At 43.2% G+C, this 20,992-nt stretch overlaps 2 protein-coding genes and 1 long non-coding RNA gene across 4 annotated transcripts in view; 1 reads left to right on the top strand and 2 right to left on the bottom strand.

Annotated features, from left to right (window-relative positions):
• Positions 1-4,322: 4,322 nt before the first annotated feature.
• On the top strand, positions 4,323-15,262 carry SMNDC1 (survival motor neuron domain containing 1). Its single transcript, XM_062607825.1, has 6 exons — positions 4,323-4,476; positions 5,110-5,229; positions 8,992-9,134; positions 11,136-11,297; positions 12,333-12,486; positions 13,496-15,262. The coding sequence occupies exons 2-6, from the start codon at positions 5,110-5,112 to the stop codon at positions 13,631-13,633; spliced, it is 717 nt and encodes a 238-aa protein (XP_062463809.1). The 5' UTR covers positions 4,323-4,476; the 3' UTR covers positions 13,634-15,262.
• Positions 10,305-12,335, bottom strand: LOC134158157 (uncharacterized). Its single transcript, XR_009962616.1, has 2 exons — positions 11,979-12,335; positions 10,305-11,510 (listed from the first exon to the last, which is right to left on the bottom strand). It is a non-coding gene; the product is annotated as an uncharacterized LOC134158157 (long non-coding RNA).
• A 3,583-nt stretch (positions 15,263-18,845) lies between the features above and the next one.
• The window catches only part of MXI1 (MAX interactor 1, dimerization protein), a 48,070-nt gene continuing 45,923 nt past the window's right edge, over positions 18,846-20,992 (bottom strand). For both annotated transcript variants that reach the window (XM_062607824.1, XM_062607823.1), the window contains one exon: positions 18,846-20,740. In XM_062607824.1, coding sequence (XP_062463808.1) covers positions 20,577-20,740 — 164 coding nt within the window. In that variant the 3' untranslated portion in view covers positions 18,846-20,576. The remainder of the gene's footprint in view (positions 20,741-20,992) is intronic.

Genomic DNA, 20,992 nt, shown 5'->3' with positions numbered 1-20,992 from the left:
GACGTCCTAATGGACGCAAGCTTTCAGTCGTTCTTCCTGATTCTGACATTTTCTCCTCATGCTGCCCCACTCTGGCTCTTTTTCCTCCCCCACTTCTGATCACTTTTTCTCCTCAGTTTTAGTCACCGTGCCTTTTCCACTGATGGGGCATAATTACTGCAATCATTCAGAGCACAGAACACATTTGAGCTCTCAGTGTCTTTGCTTATCACCACAATCCCTGTTGACTACCAGCACTGTCGAGAGTTCAGTGATGTTCAGAAATGTGCACAAGCTCACCTCTCTGACTGTACTTCCACACAAACTTCCCTGTAAGAAAGTATTCCTAAACCTTACAATTAGGCCAAATTTCAGGAGAGCAGAACGGCAAAAAGTGGAGCCTTAAACGAAGCACAATTTCCTTAAGAACTTTTGAACCCATGCTTTGAAAAGGAAAAGGCACTTGAACCTCTCAACAGAAGAGATGCCTCTTTCAATCATGTGCCTGGTCAATCAGTGCTTCTTTCCTGCTTTAGTTTGTAAGTGTCAAACTGCTGAGGCTTTCTGAAGTTCAGCAAGAGCCAAACAGGCATCATAGAGAAAAAGTCCAACTTATAGAAACAAATATTGCAGAAGCAGCAACAAAAGAAATGCCTCCTAATGGGAACTAGCACATAATTGTATCTATGAGTAAAGCTGACAGCTCTGCCCATGATGGCAAATGGTAAAAATAATATCCAAAATAAAGCAAATTTTGCTTAAAGTCACAAGTCAACTGGAAGAATAAACCCACATCTTCAGGAAAACAACCTTTAAACTAAACTATTCATATGATACTATCTCGATGGCTTGATCTAAATGAATGTAACAGTGACTTTTTAACTGTTACACACTGCCCCGCTGGCACGGCAATGCCTGCCAGGCAGGCAGCCTACCAGAACAGCCTAAACAAATCCAGTGTCTGCATGCTGGCCTAGACCTGGCTTGCAGTTTCTGTCATGAGGACAGACTGGTTTGTTTGCAGAAGCCCGTTTTTTGCCAGTGACTATGTTCCTGTGTTAAGCACAATAATCCAGCCATAGAGACACAGCTGAAAAACAGGAACATTAAACTATTTGGATATAATGATATCCTCAGGGCATTACTTGCTGTTGAGCAGTCCAATCTCTGACCCTTAGTTGCTTCAGGATTTAGTATTAAGCAATGCAAAATACTGCTGATTCAAGTGTGTTTATTCACCATAACTCATCCGAGTTTCAAAAGACTGTATAATCCCTGATATCTTCACAAATAACTCTAGATATATGTTCCCATTAGCTCTAGCTATAAAAATAACGCAGCGGACTGTAAAAGAGAGGCGTAAGCGTGAACCTGTAACAGAGTAAGTTTCCTGCGTTGGCAGTTAAACACTGCTGGTGATACAGACGTCTTGTGCAGCACCACTACCACCTCCTGGACAAGCCAAGCACGGCTGCAGGACGCACCAGCTTCTCCAACTGTTAGTTTTCCTCAAGGGCGGGCAGCCGCTTGCTGAGCCCCAAGGCATGCCCAGCTATCCTGGTTACTAGAAGCCTCACCTTCCCAACAAGATGTGCTACTTTACGGTATCACCGCGAACTGCTGCTCCGCAGCACCAGCATAGGCAGAGGGTCTCCACTGACACCAGTTCTTTGTTCCCCAAGCGCAGTCAGGTTGATCAGACAGCTTTCTGCTAGGAATCACAGCAGAAAGCATCGATGCTACCAGCAACAGTTTGGCTTATGTAAAAGCTGATCAAGTTGCCTTTTCTTTCTGTTATAAACTTAGGGAAATAAATTCAATGGCATTTGTGATCAAGTATTGTCTTAAATTTAAATGTCTACACTTGGCAACAAATGACACTTAAGATTCTATGTATGATGTATGATGAAATGTGATACAAATTCCAGTAACGTGGTATTGATTACTTTACAATAATACTTTGTTAGACTGCAGTATAACTTTATAGCCTGTAAATAACACAGCTCAGTTCTACAAATACACTGCAATACTGAACTACAATGTATAAACACATCATAAAAAGTAAGGATTTATAAGAGATTTAGTTCTGGTATCTACTCAGCTGCCCATGGGTAAGATAAAAGCACTTGGGTGCTTTTGGAAGCAAAAGCAGAGCACTTGGTGCTTTGTTGGAAACACTCAGATGTGGCACAAATGTACCTGAGCTTGCTTTGATCTCTTCACAAATACTGAAAGAACAAAATCTTGTTTTAAATGGTGCTAATGTGCTACTACTAAAATATTCCTCCAAGCACCATTAAATGAACTGCAAATCACATTGTGATCACAATGTGATCTGTAAAATAGCAGGAAAATGTCTTGCTTATACTGTGGTTTTCCACAATACAGCATAAAAGAGCTTCTTTAGTAAAACCTAGAAAAAAAATATCTATTTTTGGGTGAAGAAAAATTCAGTTTTTAAGATGTAACTAATGAGATTGTCCGATTTATAAGAGTTGAAGATCACTGGCTCCAAGATCTGGTCTCCCTATACGTAGCACCATGCGTTTGAATAATGGCATGTGTTGAAATAGTGTCTAAAACCAGGCACTATCCCAAGCTGAAAATAACCCAAGAGAAAAAAAGAACACCTAAACCTTTTAAAGGCAATTGTACCTTCAGCTTTTAGTCAACTGCATGTTGCAATGCTTTCATGTTTTGAGTACTTCATCCTATTTGCCTTTCAAATTAGCTGCATGCTGTAATCAAGTCACCTTCTGGTCCTGCTTTATGAGCTGAACATACTGGAGGTTTCAGCCTTTCACCGAGAGAAGGGCACTTTCTCCAGACATCAAATAACATTGGGGCTCTCTTTAGAAGTCTGCATGCACCATATAACTCCAGACTCTAGAACCATATATATACAGTTTCAGTATTAACTCTCACCAAAACCTTTGTAGAATACCTCCTTATGCTTGCTCCTGCTGATGCAACCACAGAAACACTCTCCTTTTTGCTGTTGTTGCTTTTGGAGATACCTGGGCACTGCACACTTCCTCAGTCCCTCTCTGGTCACTTCAATCACAGAATCATAGAATGGTTTGGGTTGGAAAGGACCTTAAGATCATCTAGGTCCAACGCCCCTGCCATGAGCAGGGATGCCTCACCGTTGCTCTGAGGTGTGATGTTTAAATTGATCGTACTGACACACATTTTAGCCATAGTTCCATTCACAAAGTCACTAGGATTGCTCTGTATCAATACATTTGTGGGTCTTTCCAACATTTGCTGATCTGTCCGCAAAGTCTTATCAGAAAATGTTTTCTGTACCTATTTCTAGATTGATAAAAATGCTAAAAAGATGTATCTGTTGCTATTTTCATTGTTACGCTTGCTCTAATTAGTCATCGAACAGCATCTAATAATTTCTGCTTTCTAATTTTCAAGTCACATACCAAGATACAGAAACGTGTTCTGTCCTTGGTCAGGATATCCTCTGAGGCCATATCCAAGCGTCACAGCACACAGTACATCTATTTCCCCCTTTACCATGTAAATAAACCCAAATTATCCATGTGAAATCATCTTCCTGTGCAGCACTGTGTGCTGTTCCATCACAAGGCACAGGATGTTTGTGGGAGACATGGATCCTCCTGATAATACTAAGAAACACTCTGAATGCCTCCTTAATTTGCCGGGCTCACTGGCTCAAGGCCACATTAATTATTGCATGCATATATATATATATACACACGTATTTTCTTCCTGTGACAGGCTTGAAGAAGCCACTGAGCTTTCTTTCCTACCGTAGGTCCGACTTGCTCTCTTCTGTTTGGTAGCATGTCCTGCACAATTCTAACTATCACTTAAGCAGCCAGAAAGCATTGTTTGATACTGCCAAGAACACAGATGTGAGCGAGTGCACCCACTGCGGCACGCAGCCTCCGGTACCCTGCAGCAAGCGACCACACACCACAGAGCCGGCATCATCCCCTGTGAGCAAGGCAGTGCCTTGCCTACAAGGGGCACATTCCGGTGCCGTTAGTGCCTGCCCGTGGGGTCGGTCCTGTGAGGGGAGGGCAGTGCTGCGGTCGCCTGGAGGCGAGGAGGAGGAGAAGGGAGGAGGAGGAGGAGGAGGAGAAGGGAGGAGGAGGAGGAGGAGAAGGGAGGAGGAGGAGGAGAAGGGAGGAGGTGCCACACAGGGAGCGGCAGCCGCCAGCCGATGCAAGCCGCACAGGCCCTCCTTCGCCATTCTCCCCCCCTGCCTCGGTCACGTGACGCGAAGGCGGTCGCGTTGCTCTGCCGGCGGCCACGTGACCGGCATGACGCACTCTCGCGAGGTCTCGCGGCGCGCCGGGCCTGTGGCTGCTCGCCCCGCCCCGCCCTGCCCTGCCCCCGGCTGAAGCGGAGCAGACGGCTGCGGCCCCGGCCCGACGGGACCCGCGGTGGCCGCCCCGCGATCCTTCCCTCTTACCGCGGCCCGGCCAGCCCCGGCCCGGGCCCCGCATCCCTGCCGAGGTGAGTACTGGCGGCGGATCGCAGCCCGCGCGCCCTTCCCGCTGCCGCCCGCGTCCTTCCCGCTCTGAGGAAGTCTGGGCCTAGGCCTCGGCTTAGGCCTGAGCCGGGGCCTGGCCGCTAGCGCGGGCCCCGCTCCGCTCCTCGCTGCTCCGGCTCGGTCCCACTCGGCACAAGCTCTCCGCCGGCGGGCCCCGTACCGGGCGGTCGCCTCTCGTGAGGAGCCAGTTGCCGAGCAGCAGGAGATCCGCCGGTAGAAACGTGAGGGCTCTGGCGGGTGGAGCCGGAGGGGAAACTGGGCTGCGCGGCCGTGTGGGAGATGTGGGTGATTCCGGAGCGGGTGAAGACCCTGCCGGTTCCCTGCAGTGAGCCGGGTGCGTGCCCTGTGCGCGCACACAGGCACGTGTGTAAGCCTTCTGCTCTGCTCTAGGCGTTGCTTGGGAATAGTTGAGCAGTCCGTACCGCGGGTGAGCAGCTGTCTTTAGCCAAACAGTGCGCTGTTGAAACTTAACTATTATGGAAGTGTTAAAACATGACTTTCCGTGTTGTTTGTCACTCTCGCTCTCATTGCACCACGAGAGGTGATTGTAAAGCAGCAAGCCTGTTGTTTTGATGTGGGGTGTGTGTTTCTTTCAGATGTCGGAAGACCTTGCTAAGCAGTTAGCTAGCTACAAAGCTCAGCTTCAGCAAGTTGAGGCTGCCTTGTCTGGGAATGCAGAAAACGAAGATTTGCTAAAGCTGAAGAAGGACTTACAGGTGAGAACTGGAGGATGTGGATAACTCAGACGTGAGGGTCTTTAGCAGGTGTATCATGTTTCCTAAACATTTGCGTTGCAATAAAACCAAACACGTGGGTTTACTGCTTTCTTTTCACGTAGTTTGATACAATTATTGTAGCATTGACTTGAAAAAAAGCAGCGTGGCCTATTTTAAACCTGTCTGTAGATTACTAAACAAGATGTACTCATTTATACAGCAAACTCTTCTGCTAAAAACATTACCCAGAGTGGTGAAAGATGTGCCAGTGCTGTCTCTGCTGTCTCTTTCTTTTTAAAAAGCATTTCTCAGTCACTTCGTTGTTGTTTTTACTATGCTGAAGCCTGATGGCTGGGCTTAGCATTGTGCTTTTCTGCTTCTTTTTGAGTTGTCAAGTCATTTGATCCAGGATGTGTTTGTTTATTGCATGCATTTGCAGTGACAAAAGCTCCAGCTTTTGTAGTTCTCTATTCCTTGCACATCTAAGCCTTGATTGTGTTAAGCTTTCTAGATAAGAAGCCTTGATTGTGTTAAGCTTTCTAGATAAGAAAGGAAGAGAGTCATGTTCTTCATTTGCCACCTGCAGTTTCTGGAACATTTCAGGGCATAGTGCATTCTTAAGAGCTAAAAACCATTTCTGGTCCTTAGGGTATTGTTTGGTGACTGGAAGACCATGGCCTAACTTTAAATGAAGTAAGTGGTCTTTAAGCTTCTCATGCACATAAAGACACATTGGCACATTAAAAAGCCCAGCAGCACTGTTGAAACTTGTCCTGAGAGTGCAAGAGTCTGCTTCATTTCTGCTGTGGACTGCTTTAGCCATCAGGTCTAAGAATGTATGAATCTCCCCAGTAAGAGCTTCCATAACCACTATTTGGGATGGAAATAGCAGCAGCAAAAATGATGTCTCAGCCAAAATAGGAGTAGTCCCTCAAATTGGTGATCTTTAGAACTCCTTTTAAATTCCAAAGGCTTTGTGCCTACGAGGCACTTTATAGATCATCTGAATGTCCTTTGTTGTACACTGTTAAAAGCACGTGTATATGTTTATATTTCTAAAATGCACAGCAAAACCCATATGGGATGATATTTGCGATACCAACACGACCTCGGCTTTGATCTCCAGAGATCATTGATGTGAAAGGACAACTTGCAAACTTTTTTATAAAAGCTTTCTGCACAGAATGAACAGAAAGGGGAAGATCTTTACACTTTCGTCCCCAAAAGGTTTGCTATCCATATGTTCCACCTTGACAATGACAGAATGTTTTGCAGACTTAATATATGCCAACCAAATGATAGTAAAACTGGGTTTGATGCTTCAGTGTCCCAACTAAACAGCCTTTTGTCTGTTCAAAAAGATTGGTACTATGTAATTAAACATTCTTTATTGCCATAAGTAGTGATGCACTAGCGCATTTTACACCCTTGGCTTATTCCTGAGTAAGAAGATTAAAATAAATACTAGAAGACATTTTTATAAGTCTTAGCTTTTCATTTCTTGTTTTACTGAAGCACTTTTGGGCACCCAAGAGTCAAAATTACCTTTTTGTATCAGGATTGATGGTAGTTGTCCTCTTGTGTAATTGGAGATGATACCTGTGGGTGTTGTGTTCTGGAGTGCAGAGCTCTGTCTGGCTTTGCAAAGACCAGTTGGTCAGGAAAACTCTTGGCAAACTAACCAGTGTTCACTGCAGGTCACACCTTCCCATCATGGGGATGTGGCAGCAAGCCATGTTCAACCATGTGGCCCTGTGAGTTGCTAGGGCAGTCTGGCTCCTGCTCAGGGGTTTTCTCTGAAGGAGCTATTCTGTTAAAGACTTTAGACTTCAAATTCATGTTTCAGTCTTGTGTGCTCAGCACTATGATGTATCCATAGCAGATGAAGAGTTTTACCAAAGTTTGCTGTTTATAGCCTGTTCTGTAAGTGACTTATAAAATAACCTTTGGGAGATGTTCCTATAACTTCAAATTTGAGCTGTTCACTAAGCCATCTATGAATGTGGCAAGAATACGCCAAGAGTTTTCATGTTACTGGTAGTTTGTAGCTGAAACACTTTCAGGTGGCTTATGCCTGATGAACTGTGTTTGATCTGAGACAAGATAGCTGTGTCAAACCATGATGCTTCTTGGGTTTGCAGAATACAGCTCTCTGAGGGATAGTTTAGGATTTTACATTTGGGAGGATAGGCTAATGCTGTAGGCTCTGCAGAATGCTCTCAAATTAGGTAACTTGATTGATAATCAAAATCTGGTTCAGCTGTAGCATTATGGCACATGGCGACCATAGCAGCAGAAGTCACTGTAAGCATGTTTCTGTGCTTACTTGCTACTGATTGTGCTTACTGTTGCGCTTACTAACTAGCAGCTCCTCTAAAACAAAGAGCAGTGCTTTTGTTAGGAGGGTGTTGGAAATTCAGGCATTAACAGCTGCAGTAGAAACAAACTGTTAGACTGTTCATGCCAGTTGTATAGTTTATTGGATAAAAATGCATGTATGCTAATAGAAACTTTATTTGGGGGCTGATTGTGATCTTTTAGGTACTTGAAGCGTGAGGAACAGCTGCTTCAAGGTGTTTTCCTGAGCTAGTCATTGAATGCCCATAGCTTAACTAGATGTGAAACTGGGAGGAAAGTTCAGGCTCCACTGCGCTTCAGTTGAACATTGCTTGTCTGTAACCCTTTGTCACTCTCTTAACAAACAGTAAATATTTAAATTAGCAATGGTTCATGCTGAGATGAACTCAAAAGAACTGAAGGATATTTCTTTAAGGAATGCAGAGTTGCTTTGCCTTGTACAGAAAGTTTAAATGGCCATTTACCTGTCTCATTTGACTTTTAACACGAGTAAAACCCAGTGGGCTTGATTGCATAGAATAAGAATATAATATTGACAGGAAGCTGGGGAGGGGCTTTTGTGTGCTCCTGTTATTTGTCTTGCTGGATAAGCAAGGGTTGGCCAGACCTGGAATCTTAAGGTCAGGGAATCTAGAGGAAAACCAAACACTTACCTTAGAATGACTTGAGGAAATCAATTTCTTTAGCATTTAGAATCCTTTACATAAATGAGAGGCCTTTGCAGAACAGCAGTGTTGGAAAGGTCCTTTTCCACCTGGGCTCTGGGTGCTTCAGTTCAGCCAATCCATGTATTATTGAGTAACTGAAAAATGCTTCATCACTTAGAAATGCTGCAATTATACTTGTGGTTGCTGTGTGTTTTGGAGATTACTATATATAGTATAGCCAGCCAGGCCCAAAGGGGAAAGGATGGAGGAAATGGGGAGCTGCAGAGAGAACAGAAGTGTTGCAACCTTTCACATTTTGTCTCCAGAGCTCTGCCACGTGCTGTGTGATTTTGTTTTGGTCAATAACCCAACATCATGTGCAGCCGTCATGTGTTCAGTCACACCATTGATTTTTGGGGGACTCTTATTGAGCCTGTCTAGCTCTGTCTTTGTGCCCGTGGATACACAATTCACCTAGAAAGAAATGCTATAATAGGCTGCTGGTTGAAATTTTGGGGAAGGCAATGGTAACCTCACTGCAACACAGTGAGGAACACACATCTTTTGATCTACATTGGCAATGAGGGAGTTTAGTTAAATGAATAAAAAGACAAACCAAACTTAGTCCACTTTACATCAGCTACAAATTGAATTCAGTAACTTCAAACCCACCAAACCACTAAGATTGGGTAGAAATGTGCATGGTAACAGAGCCTGAAAAATTACTCTCTGTGGGTTTTTTGTCTTTTTTTTCTAGGAAGTCATAGAATTAACCAAAGATCTCCTTTCAACACAACCTTCAGAAACTCTTGCAAGTTCTGACAGCTCTGCTTCTGCCCTGCCCAGCCACTCCTGGAAGGTTGGGGATAGGTGTATGGCGATATGGAGTGAGGATGGACAGTAAGTGTAGAAAACTTCTCTAACAGTTACATGAAATAGTGCAATGGTAAGAGATTTTCATTCAGTTTGAACTGCCCCTAGGGTGACTAACAGCAAAGAAAAAGTAGGAAATACATATGATATCAGGTATTCTTGTACTGTCTTTATTAAAGGTCAGTATGTTAAATGAAAAGCAAAGATGGGGGGGGGGATTATTCTCTAGAAATGCCCTGTTTGTCACTGACCTTATAAAAGTAGGGTAGCTTTGGTAAATGGCCATTTGCTAATGTAATACATGGTGGACTCTCATGAACTGACCTGGGCAAGCTTTCATAAAGGTTTTGAGATCTGTAATTCATAATTTGTGATTGCATTCATATATGTATATGTAATTGATTGCTATCAAGAAAAATCCTTGCTGTAGCTCAGTTCATGCCTCTGATTGGAAATGAATTTTTAATTGGAAATGTTGGGGTTTGGCTATGAAGTAGCTATTTCTAATGTAAATATAGAATTAATCAGTATTTTGGATCTGGTCTCCCATTGCATTAGTATGTGAAGCTCTGGGAAGCCAAGCAGTAGATTCTGGCTTCAGAGTCTTTAAGCGTTCTAAAATTATCTTTAAGACTGCAAAATGTAAAAAAAAATAAATAACTGTTGCAGCTTGTTAAAATTCACTATTTATGCAGGACTAATATCTCAATCATTAGCTCTTGGAGAGAAGTTTCTTCAATGAATGTCTGTCTAGTAACAATGTAGTAACCACATAGAGATTATATTATAGCTGTTCATTTCTTGAGTAGAAAACAAACCTAAAAGTGAACATTTTTTTTTGTCACAGATTGTTAATGAGTAAAATGCTTTTGTGTAATAACCAGAACTTTAAAATTGAATCCTGCCAATTTAGGTCACCATTAGGTCATTCTTGCTTTGATCACTGAGTTAGAGGACTAGAGCCTGGGGAAGAATGTGCCAGTGTCCACTGAAGTGGATCTGACTGGACTTAACTGTATTGCTTTTGCCCCTGCCCTGCTTCTGTTGCAGCATTTTTTAAGTGACCAGTGTTTGCTGACGAGCCAGGGGTTAACAGTTTGTACCTCATGCGGTTTGGGTTTCCGTGTATTTTCATTTAATTCAACTCAAGATGATGTTGGCCCACTAAAATCCCACAAGAAATTAATTTAGACAATGTTAACTGAATACTGTTTATTAAACATCTCCTTTTATTCCTCTGTTTGCTTTAGATGTGTCCTTTTGCTTTTAATTTAGACTCAATTTCAATTTTTTTGGAAATGTCACTTGTCTTTTTTTTTTCCTCTTCCCCATTATGAGGTCAGTTTGACAAAAATGATTCATCCAGATAAATATGACATGGGCTGATTTCTGCTCAAGTCTCAAATTTTCTATTGTAAATCAATAAGAACACTTTTAATTTTGTAAATGTTGAAGAGGGAATGTTTTGAAAGCTTCAGTTTTTCTTAATTCTTTTTCATATGGAGAAAAATGGAACCAGAGTTTTGCTCTGGTGAGCTGACATTTTCCAAAACCCCTTGGTGTATGCCCTGACAGCTGTATTCTGTGGATGAGGTGTTTTGTTGGGTCTTTTTCAATGCCATGACCTGCCAGAGCTAGAACCAAATCAAGAGTATCTGATTAGATTTGCCCCAGTATTAATCATGCATCTTTAACTGTGAGGCCATTGCATTTGGCTACTAAAGGTCAAATACAGCAGATTCCAGTCCTGGTACTTGTGCCTCTTTGACCTTAAGAAAGTAATCATAGGATATCACAGAATGGTTTGTGTTGGAAGGGACCTTAAAGCTCATCCGGTTCCAACGCCTGCCCCGGGCAGGGACGCCTTCCACTAGAGCAGATAATCTCTTGGTTTGTGTATTGACACTGAAAATGAAGGCTGATATTTGCAGATTCTTTACTTAATGCCATTAGCTGGCTGACTGTAGGTGTTGAAGGGCTGAGTATTAAAGCTTTACTCACATGCTTACAGCCATGATATCTTTACAGGTGTTATGAAGCTGAGATTGAAGAAATAGATGAGGAGAATGGAACAGCTGCAGTCACATTTGCTGGATATGGCAATGCTGAAGTTACACCTCTGTTCAACCTCAAGCCTGTGGAAGAGGGAAGAAAAGCAAAAGAAGACAGTGGCAACAAACCCATGTCCAAGTGAGTAACATACTGATGGAAGTCTGAACACTGCTTTGTTTGGTTCTGTTCCCCCTAAATATAAAAAAATGCTACATCTCTTTAAATATCTTCATATGTTTACTTGAAAAGTATCTTAAATCAATCTAACATATAAATGTTTGGTAGGTGATTGTGGCTGGTATCATGGGTGTTATGTATCTTGGCAAGAGAACATGATGGGCTTTGTTTTTACTCACACTATGCTATCTCAAGATACCAAGTTAAGTGGTAGATTAAAAGAAAGTTATTATCTGTAACTGACAGCAGAGAGCCTGTAAGTTCCAGCCCAGGTCTAATGCAGGCTGTGCTCAGAACTGGGATTTGCTTAACCACAATACTTCCCAGTACGAAGGACTTCTGCCCCAGCCCTGCATTAGAATAGCTGTGTTGACCCCATCACTGGGGAGATGTGCTTTACTCTGTGTTCTGCTGTGTCTAACACAGAAAGGTATTTTTAAGAGCTGAAACCAGTTTTTGTGGGAAAAAGGCAGTATAATTTCAGAGACTGTTATAGGCCTTCCCTAAGAGATCGTTCTGAGGGGCACAGATCAACTCCTCGAACTTCCTTATCTTTACTGGATTAACACTGTTCTTTTCCTTCAATCCTTGTCCAATACTTGGTAGCATGAGAGTCCTGCAGACCTCCAGAAATGTTTGGACTCAGTCGAAAGGCTATTGAAGTTTCCCAAACCCTCCATGCCTCTGAAATGTAGAAATGCTGATAGGTGCATTTTCAGTTTTAGAGATGAACTGCATCTAATCCCATGGTCATTGCCTTTGGCATGGTCTTATTCAGGTGGTGGTTGTTGTTCTTATGGCCAAATACACAAAATAAGCAAGGTAGTGGTTACGCATGGGAAGACTTGTTTTTTTTTTTCTAGAAGTGGGGAGCATTTCCAAGCTGTTTTCTGTTATTTACTTACAGAGAACTGTTGTGCATGTCTGTCTTAGAGGGGTTTTAGCTTCTTACAGGCAAAGGCACAAATATATAATGTGTTTTTTCCTTCTTTCCAGAAAAGAGATGATAGCCCAGCAACGAGAGTATAAAAAGAAGAAAGCTTTGAAAAAAGCTCAGAGAATTAAAGAACTTGAACAGGAACGAGAGGACCAGAAAGTCAAGTGGCAACAGTTTAACAACAGAGCCTACTCTAAAAACAAAAAAGGCCAGGTTAGTTTGGTTTTGTCAGTGTGGGAATAAATTTCTGTGCAGTACGTGGAGAGAGGAGGGAGGTGGTTTTTAAAGGGGGTTCACCTTTGGGATTCTAAAGTGTGTGGTTTTGTACACTTAAAAGGCCTGGTTCTGTACTGGGTGATTTGAGGAGTGGTGTTCTGAAGAGGCTGAGCTTGCCCTTACCTTGGAAAGCTGCTCACTGGCAGCTGCCAGGTTGTGTTTGCTGGCACTTAGGGGTCTTGAGGGCCTGTCAGAACCTGCACGGCTGGCTTCATACTGTGCTTATGAGCTGGCAGACACAGCACTAAGTAATCACCCTGGAATAGCAAGCATAGTGCAAGAAAGAGAGGGACATCTGTAAGGGCATGTAGGGATAGCACAAGGGATAATGGCTTTAAACTGACAGAGGGGAGATTGAGATGAGCTCTTGGGCAGAAGTTCTTTACTGTGAGGGTGCTGAGGCACTGGCACAGGTTGCCCAAAGAAGCTGTGGCTGCCCCATCCCTGGCAGTGTTCAAGGCCAGGTTGGACAGGGCTTGAAGCAACCTGGTCTAATGGAAGGTGTCCCGGCCTGTGGCAGGGGGTTGGAACTGAATAAGCTTTAAGGTCCCTTCCAAACCAAACTAATCTGTGATTCTATGAGAAAAGATAGCAAGGACACTTTAAAGGCTTACTTAATTTTTAGCATGGCTTGAGCAATAACTACCAGACATAATGGTAAAACTTCCATCTTCCTTATGAATAATTACTAGAGATTGTCTTAAGAGAGGTGAATTTTACTCACTGTTGGCCTGACCCAAGGTCCCGAGTGCCATGATCACATACAGGACTTGGGTGCCAGAAAGCTCCCAGCTCTGTTGCTTGCTGATAATGTATCACAATGAACTAGCTTCTAGAATGTGTGCCTAGCTGTAAAGTTGTTGTTCAGAGGATTAGGATTGCATGCTTGGGGTTTGTTTTTAAGAGTCACTTAATACTTAGAAATGGTGTTTTCTTTCATCTGCAGGTGAAGAGGAGTATTTTTGCTTCCCCTGAGAGCGTAACTGGCAAGGTTGGAGTCGGAACGTGTGGAATCGCAGACAAACCTATGACACAGTATCAAGATACCTCTAAATACAATGTCAGGCATTTAATGCCTCAGTAACAGGGTGGGGAAAGGTGGAACTTCATCTCTGCAGGGCTTTACACTTATCTTTTTATCATTATATTTTTCTAAAAGTAAATTATTTGTTGGCACATCACAAGTAGTCTGTTCTATCACCATCACTTTGGCTTCAGCTGATATGAGCCTTAAATCTCCAGCTATTGATTTGACCCCCTCTACCATTAAACCTTTTGTAGCTGCATTAAAAATACATTCTGCAGGTAAATGCTTTCATGAACTGCTGTTATGTGTTGCTCTGAAAGCAGTAGTTATCTGCAGCTTTGATATATGGAACCTTTTATTCACACCAGTATTGTTTTTCCTTAAGAGAAGTGGTGGTAGGAAAATGGCACCCAACAGCCTCCCTTGTTCTTGCAGTCACAGCAATGAGCTCAGTGCTACAGAGCTCCACAGCTCTGGGAGCGAGCACTGCTCTGGGTGGGCTCCATCAGGGCTTGTACATCCCATGGAATTGCTAAGGAAGTGCTAAATCACTGCCTTACAATCCACTGAGGATAGGTTCGTACAGCTGTAAAAGAGGGTAGGACAGGGCCAATAGGATCTTTATTACTAATGGTGATTCATGTGCTAGAAACAATAGATCTGACTTGAATTCCAGTTTGGATTCCCTGCACTAGGAGTTATGCAGAGGAAAGAGTTGGTTTGGGTTTTTTTGTCTGGTTTGTTTTGTTTTTTTTTTTAAGTACTCATCAAACTTTATAGGAGGTTAGTGAAAGGTTATTGAAATGTAACCGGAAAACCATAGGAAGGTGTTTAGGCTCCAATTCCAAGAGAACTGTACTTTTAAAGAATACTCTCCCCTCCCCTCCCTGAGGATCAGGGTGTTGGAGAACAGCCGTGGTTGTGTGACCTGCTTGAGGATCTCCTGGGTTTGCTGCTTGCTGACCTGGGGGACAGTCTGTGCCTCCTCCATCCCGTCCCTTTGAACAGCAGCAGCGGATACGGCTGCGTAGATCCCACTTAGCGAGTTGTGAGCTAGTAAAGGTTAGTCTGAAGTATCTGTCCTTAACTGACTGGCCCTAGTGCTCAGTGTGACTTCAGCTGTAGTACAGTGCTGCTCAGCCCCTTCCATTTTATTCAGGAAACGTGTAAAAGCTCTTGCTTTCTTGTATTTTCTCTGTGATTTGCTTTCCTCTGTTACTTGTCTCTCACGGTAGTGGTGCCATCTCTGAACCTGTAATGTGTTTAAAGGAGTTAATGGATAGCCCTGTACACAATGTAGATATTATTTTTGTAAAATCTAGGGCTGAGTTAATGGACACGAGTACATCAGCTGTTTCCTCTCCCCCGGTAAAGAATTCAAAGGTGGTTCTTGTCCATTAACCCTGACCATTATTTCCCTGTATATTATGTTAATGTAGCTCATTTTGTAATTTGTTAACTAGATCAGGTCACGTCAGCAATTGTTGATGCACTGATTGGTGGAAATGTCCATCAGTTACCTGAGTCACAACTCAAGCTAAACTCTACAACTGGTAGTTTAGAATCCATACATAGAAAAAGGTTCTCCCTATAATGGGAGAAGGTGATTTTTATGAATACAAAGTGTGTTAATTTCAGTTTTGTATGTTTAACTTTTATTAAATAAAGTGTTTAAAATCTGCTGGATATATTTGGCAAAGTGGAATTGTATGTGGTGGTGGGGTGGCAAATTACCTGGGAAGTGTACCTATGGAACCTGCTGGAATCAGGGCAATACTCAAAGGTGAACTGAAAGTACTTTGCACCCACTGCAAGATGGGAGTAGGTGGTGTCTGATTCCTCATCTTCACTGCTACTGGGGGTGGGAGGAGGGAATCTGCATAGAAAAGCTTTCAAGAATAAAATCTGTTTAGAAGTGTGTACAGCAGCCTGCAGGGAAACATCCCAGCAGCGATGTGACATGACAAAGGTGATAGCACTGATAGCTATGACATGTTACCCGTCATCCTTCAGATGGCTTGATACAGCATTACTGCACCTCCTTCCTTACCCAAAAGGACCATCCTGAAGCTAGAACTGAACCGGGTAGAACTGAAGTTTTCAGGAAGCCTTTGCTTAACTCCACCTATTGTTTCTTTTAAGAAAAGAAGGAAGAAGCCTTTGGAGAAAGAGACTTACTTAATCCATAGCCAGCGTGCACTGCACATGCTCATCCCTTGATGTAGTGATGACAATACACAGTCTGTGACGGGCTGGACTGTTTCCCAGCCCTGAAGAGAAGTGAAGGCACAGCAAGTTGCTGTGGGTGTACCAGCCTACCTGGTGCTCACAGACAGTCCAGGTTAAACCCTGCCTTACCTGGAAGAGACCAGGACACACAGATGCACCAGTATGGCTGGGGTGGGCCAAGCTACAGCAGAGATTGTTGAATCAGAAACTGTAACTACTACATATTTAGTACCACAACGCTAGTACCAATACCCACAGACTCCTTATTTCTGCTTCTGCCTGATAGCGATTAGTGCACATTTCAGAAGGAAATTAGCAGAGGAGGCAGGGTCAGTTCCATTAAACAGCCTCCTGTGTTCATCCTCCCAAGCATCAGTCAGACCTGCTGGCCAATTCCAAGGAAGCTTGAAGGCACAATGGTACTTTCCAGATACTTTGTGTGAGCAGAGAGAAAGGACACACTCCACGTGCCTACAGGTCCCACAGGACAGCTAAGAGACTGTATCACAGACATGGAGGAGTTTCAGTCACTATCAATCAGGTCACAGAACTTGTCACTTACCAGAGAATCCATGGGACAAAGCCCTGGGAAAACCACCAGACTTTACACTGTTATTTATAGACATCTTTTTCATTATCATTTGCCTCTCTAACCTCAGAATGAAGTCCTGGGTTTTACCATTCTCTTCCAGGAAGTGACCCCATGTTTCTTTCCAATGGCTGGTGCCAGAAAATATGCTACAAGAAAAAGCTTATGATGCTGAAAAGCTTATGATGCTGAGAGGGAAAAACCTCATAAATTACTACCTCTATTTAGTGCACATGATAGATAACCCTCCCACTGAAGCCAAATGTTTCATCTGTTTCAAGAGGGCAACACAGAAATACAGACCACAAACAGGGAGATGAGGAGCAGGAGCTCACAGGCTAGAAATAGATGGTATCAAAGCAAAGGAAAACAAAAGCACAGCCCCTGGGATAAAGCAGCTCTGTCCAGTTAACCCCTTTGTTATTGACCTACAGATTTCTTGAGGCAGATGGATTTGAGAGCACCTTCAGCATGACATGTCTCTAATGGAACAGACATTGTATTGACCTTCAAGGATCAACAGGATAACTGTGACAAATGCAGCCAGGGAGTCATTGCCACCGTGACTGCTGACATGAGATGACATGCTGTAATATGCTTGTGTCAGGAGAAGGAAGGAAAGTGAGCGCTGGATGGGTTTTGTAATGGGTTTTTCCATAGCAAAAGGACACCCACCAAGAATCTAGTTTACAGAGGGAAGGCTTGATGGAGTGAGCTTAGGAGGGAGCTGAGGCATGTGCATCTACTATGTGGGCAAGCTGCTCAAGGAAAGTACATCCAGTTCTGGTTCTTACATGAAAAGTCACCATATTCTTCTAAAATGAAGCAGAAAATAGATGTAGCCCTTCAGTTACTCTATAAACACAAAGCAGAAAAACAATGGCACCCATAAAGCACGCCATAAGAAAAACCACACAATTTGGCAAAGATTAAAAGGAAAATGTAATTCCACCCCAAACTGCCACGTGGTGAGAGCGTTACTCTGGGTGAAACTATAGCTAATGTGGTTGCTAGAGCCCCGGGCCACAGAGGAGAGGACTGGGAGTGAAGTGCTTCACTTTACTCTCTGCTTATGGAGGAGTAAAGCGATGCCTCAGAAGCAGCACAAATCCCACATCACTGTGCATTAAGAAATGCCAGAGTTGGGAACCCAACAGCAACGTGCTTTCAGTGCCTTTGTCTTTCAGGATGAATGAAAATAACTCATTCTTTTTATTACAGAACCTGGCACACGGGACTGCTCCCAGCAGGGACAGCTCAGGAGATTCATGCACTTTCAAGCAGAGGAGCTATTAGGATCATCTAAGTGGTATCCTGCATAACCATATGAATTGGCCTGTATGTATGAAAGCTTCTCTGAGCTAATATTCATCTAGAATGCAACCAACCCCATGTCTTCACAGTTACTGTAAAGGCTCTTAACTCTGGTTTATGCCTGGTCCTCCTCCTGGCTGGACCACTGCTGCTAGCTGAGCGCTCAGGCAGGTGGTGGGTGATGGAAACTCATCTGCTGTTTTCTCCATTGTATTTGCACTTGACATCAAGATCCCTTCGAGGCCACAACACTAGGAAAGGCAGGAGATATCAAACTGGCCCTGGAGCATACAAGCAAACATTTCAGACACATTTATTCCAACCATATCACTGTTTTATACCAACCAGGAGAGCAAAGTCATTCCAAACCCCTTGAACTTTAGCATCTCCTTGCTGTGGTATTTCTTTCCCAAGCAGCCATTTAAAACAAACAGAAATAACAGGAAGGAAGAGGTGATGGCACAGCTACAGAAAAGGGTCATAAATAAATAAACCCACTGGTGTTCAGCTGCTCAGCACCAGGGCTGCTGGTGGTCAACACTTTCAAGGAGAATAATAATGAATAAATAATTATAATAATATAGAAGAATAAAAATGAATAACATCACTTGCTAGAGCTAAACTTTCCCACTTTTCAGAACCAAACCTTGTGTCATCCAGAGATTATACAGGCCCCAAACATAAATCCTCAGGCTTCATTTGTTAACCTGGAGCTCAGTTCTGCCTGCAAAGGACTTCTGCTCCCGCCAGGTCACCTTCCAGAAGGAAGAAGAATGGATGCACCGAGACACTGGATTACATACACACAAGTGAAAACAGCTTTAAGAGCAGCAACCTGATCCAGAGTTAGAAAGCAAATTCATTTCAAAACCCCTAAACAAACAGAAATCATTCACTGCAGCCATGCGAAGATCATTTCTCTGCTCAAGCAACTGTTGTGCCTCTTGCAGGGGATGACACATTTTGGAAGACAGTAGGGAAAACATCAGGTTATTTAAACACAGGCAACTTATCACAGTGCAGAAGTCTCCAGCAGACTCACTCAGGATCTTCCCATCGCAGGACTGAAGGGCACAAGAAGAACAAGGAGTCGGCTGCGGTGACACAAATGACCCAGATGGAAGAACACGACTCATATCAGATACAGAAATGTTTAATGGCATTAAAGTGCTACTTTAATGGGGACCATATGCTAACATTTAAACACAATTCCACTGCACTGCTAAATATGGTTGTCTTTAATTTTTTTTATTGTATTTTACCTCTTTTTGCCCAACCCTACCTAAAACAATAAAATAAAATCTAAAGGAGTGAAATTAACAACCCATTCAAATCAGCAATAAGTTATGAATTTCATAAAGCATATTTTTTTCCTTTTTCTTTTTTTTTTCTTAGTAATGAGGGGTAGTTAAATTACTGAAGGATATACAAAGTTTCAAACAATGCCATAGGTGAGGACTCTATTAAACTTGGAAAACAAAAGAATCCTGGCCATTAAAAAGACAAAAATAAAACCAAAAGCAAAGCCCTCAAAGTGCAGGTTAGAACGCTCGTCTTCATGAGAATTAGAAAACAGTTGCTAGAACAGCTCTTAACAGCACCTGCATAGGTAAGATGGCAAGGCCCTTGGGAACAGGACGTGCAGTCAAAACGGCACATTAACATGAGAGACGTGCTGAGCTTAACTAGGTTAACTACTGGACTGGAACTTCAAAAGTCAGCAAAGGGAATGATTCTAAAAAGAAATCCAAAGAAACCCCCACTAAACCTGGCCTCTTCCAGCTAGCACAGCCTTCATCCGTTGGGTGCATGGCAAAAAAAAGCATCTTTGCATTTCATTGGGTCAAGTGCTTCATCGAAACAGAGATCTTCTCATGGCATAAATTCATATAAAAGACATCTAAGGTTTCGTATGGACAAGCTCTAAAAAGACGCATCAGACTTGGGGTGGTTTTCCCTCCCAACACATTTACAAATGTTTATCAAAAAATCTCTTCAAATAAAAAGGTCAGAGTGGCTCAGTATCTGGGTATGACTTTCTGGCGTGTCACCTCTCGTGTGTGCTGGTTTCTTTCTGTCCTCAGCTGGTTGTGTGCCTGAGCAAACACCTACCGGGAGATCTGCTGTCGGTGTCACAGCCAGAGGCATGACACAGCCCACGATGTGCTGGTACGTTACAAGCATGTACCTCTCGCTTTAGCACCACAGCGGAGGTACTTGCTTATTAAATGATGTCCAACAGAAAGCTGAGCTGAATGGTGTTCTCTCCTGAACATCTCTCTTTGCAGCCCCTCTCTTTCTGCGCACAGAATGTGACCTTAATCATTATTGTCATTGTTACTCCTAGGCTACATAAGCCTTCTTGGATTTCCTAGTACATTACGACAGCATTGGATTGTGACAGACTGTAGGACACGGTCCTTTTAGGACCACAAAAGCTCTTCAGAAGGGCTTAAACTAGGTTGTTCAACCTGAATTAAATAGAAGACATTCTGACATTTCTCAGATCTTATGACAGAAAGAGAGGGATGAGTCTCTAGTATCCTCTTTCAAACAAAGAAATTCAAAACAAAGTGTTTCATCACTAAGGTCTAGATCCAGGTCCCACAGAAACAAACGGATTTCACTGACTTCATAGGGACTAGTGTTTGGTCTAACTTTTTGCCAGCAGGAATTGGGATCGGTAACATGACCAAATGAACACATGTGGGTTTCTGTGGAGGCTTCCTTTACCCAAAAAGCTTTATGTACAGGTCTCTCCAGGACTAGCTGTCAATATGTCATTTCTGAAAGAGGATACTGGCATCTAGGCCCCAGTGTGATCACCCCAGTGAAATCATTCGCCCTGCACTGTTGTCTCACTTGGTTCTAGGAAGCAAACGAGAGCTTGAGACTGGCGCTGGAGTAACCCTCGTCACTCCCAATACTCTGCAAGCTGCTGTGATCATCAATGTCACTGATGCTGGTTGTGCTGATATTGTCCACTTCTCCATGGGAGAACTCTGTGCTTTCAACATCCACTTCAATCTCTTCTAAAAAGGAAAATAAGAGAAACACACACAGGTTAGCACCACAGGCCCAACTGCTCCCTTCAAGCCAGCAAGCTGCTGGGGCTCCCCCACCGAGGGATGAAGCAGCATTCCAGCAGAAGACTTCCATCCATTTCCCCGGAATGCTGTGGCTGTGGACATCATTTATAAAAACACTAGATACCAGCTTGGAGTTCTTCCTAGGGACTTGGCCTCCAGCATGCTGGCCTCACTATCAGTGTAGGTTGGCCAAAC

This window comes from Pezoporus occidentalis, unplaced genomic scaffold (assembly GCF_034315485.1).
Source record: "Pezoporus occidentalis ecotype Australia unplaced genomic scaffold, CSIRO_AGI_Poc_V1 ctg127, whole genome shotgun sequence".
NCBI lineage: Eukaryota > Metazoa > Chordata > Aves > Psittaciformes > Psittacidae > Pezoporus > Pezoporus occidentalis.
This window is presented reverse-complemented; position numbering and strand designations above follow the sequence as displayed.

Coding starts and splice junctions, on each gene's coding strand:
- SMNDC1 (XM_062607825.1), top strand. CDS start 5,110: ATGTCGGAAGACCTTGCTAAGCAGTTAGCTAGCTACAAAGCTCAGCTT. Junction 9,135..11,135: donor ATATGGAGTGAGGATGGACA/GTAAGTGTAGAA, acceptor ATATCTTTACAG/GTGTTATGAAGCTGAGATTG. Junction 12,487..13,495: donor CTAAAAACAAAAAAGGCCAG/GTTAGTTTGGTT, acceptor TTTCATCTGCAG/GTGAAGAGGAGTATTTTTGC.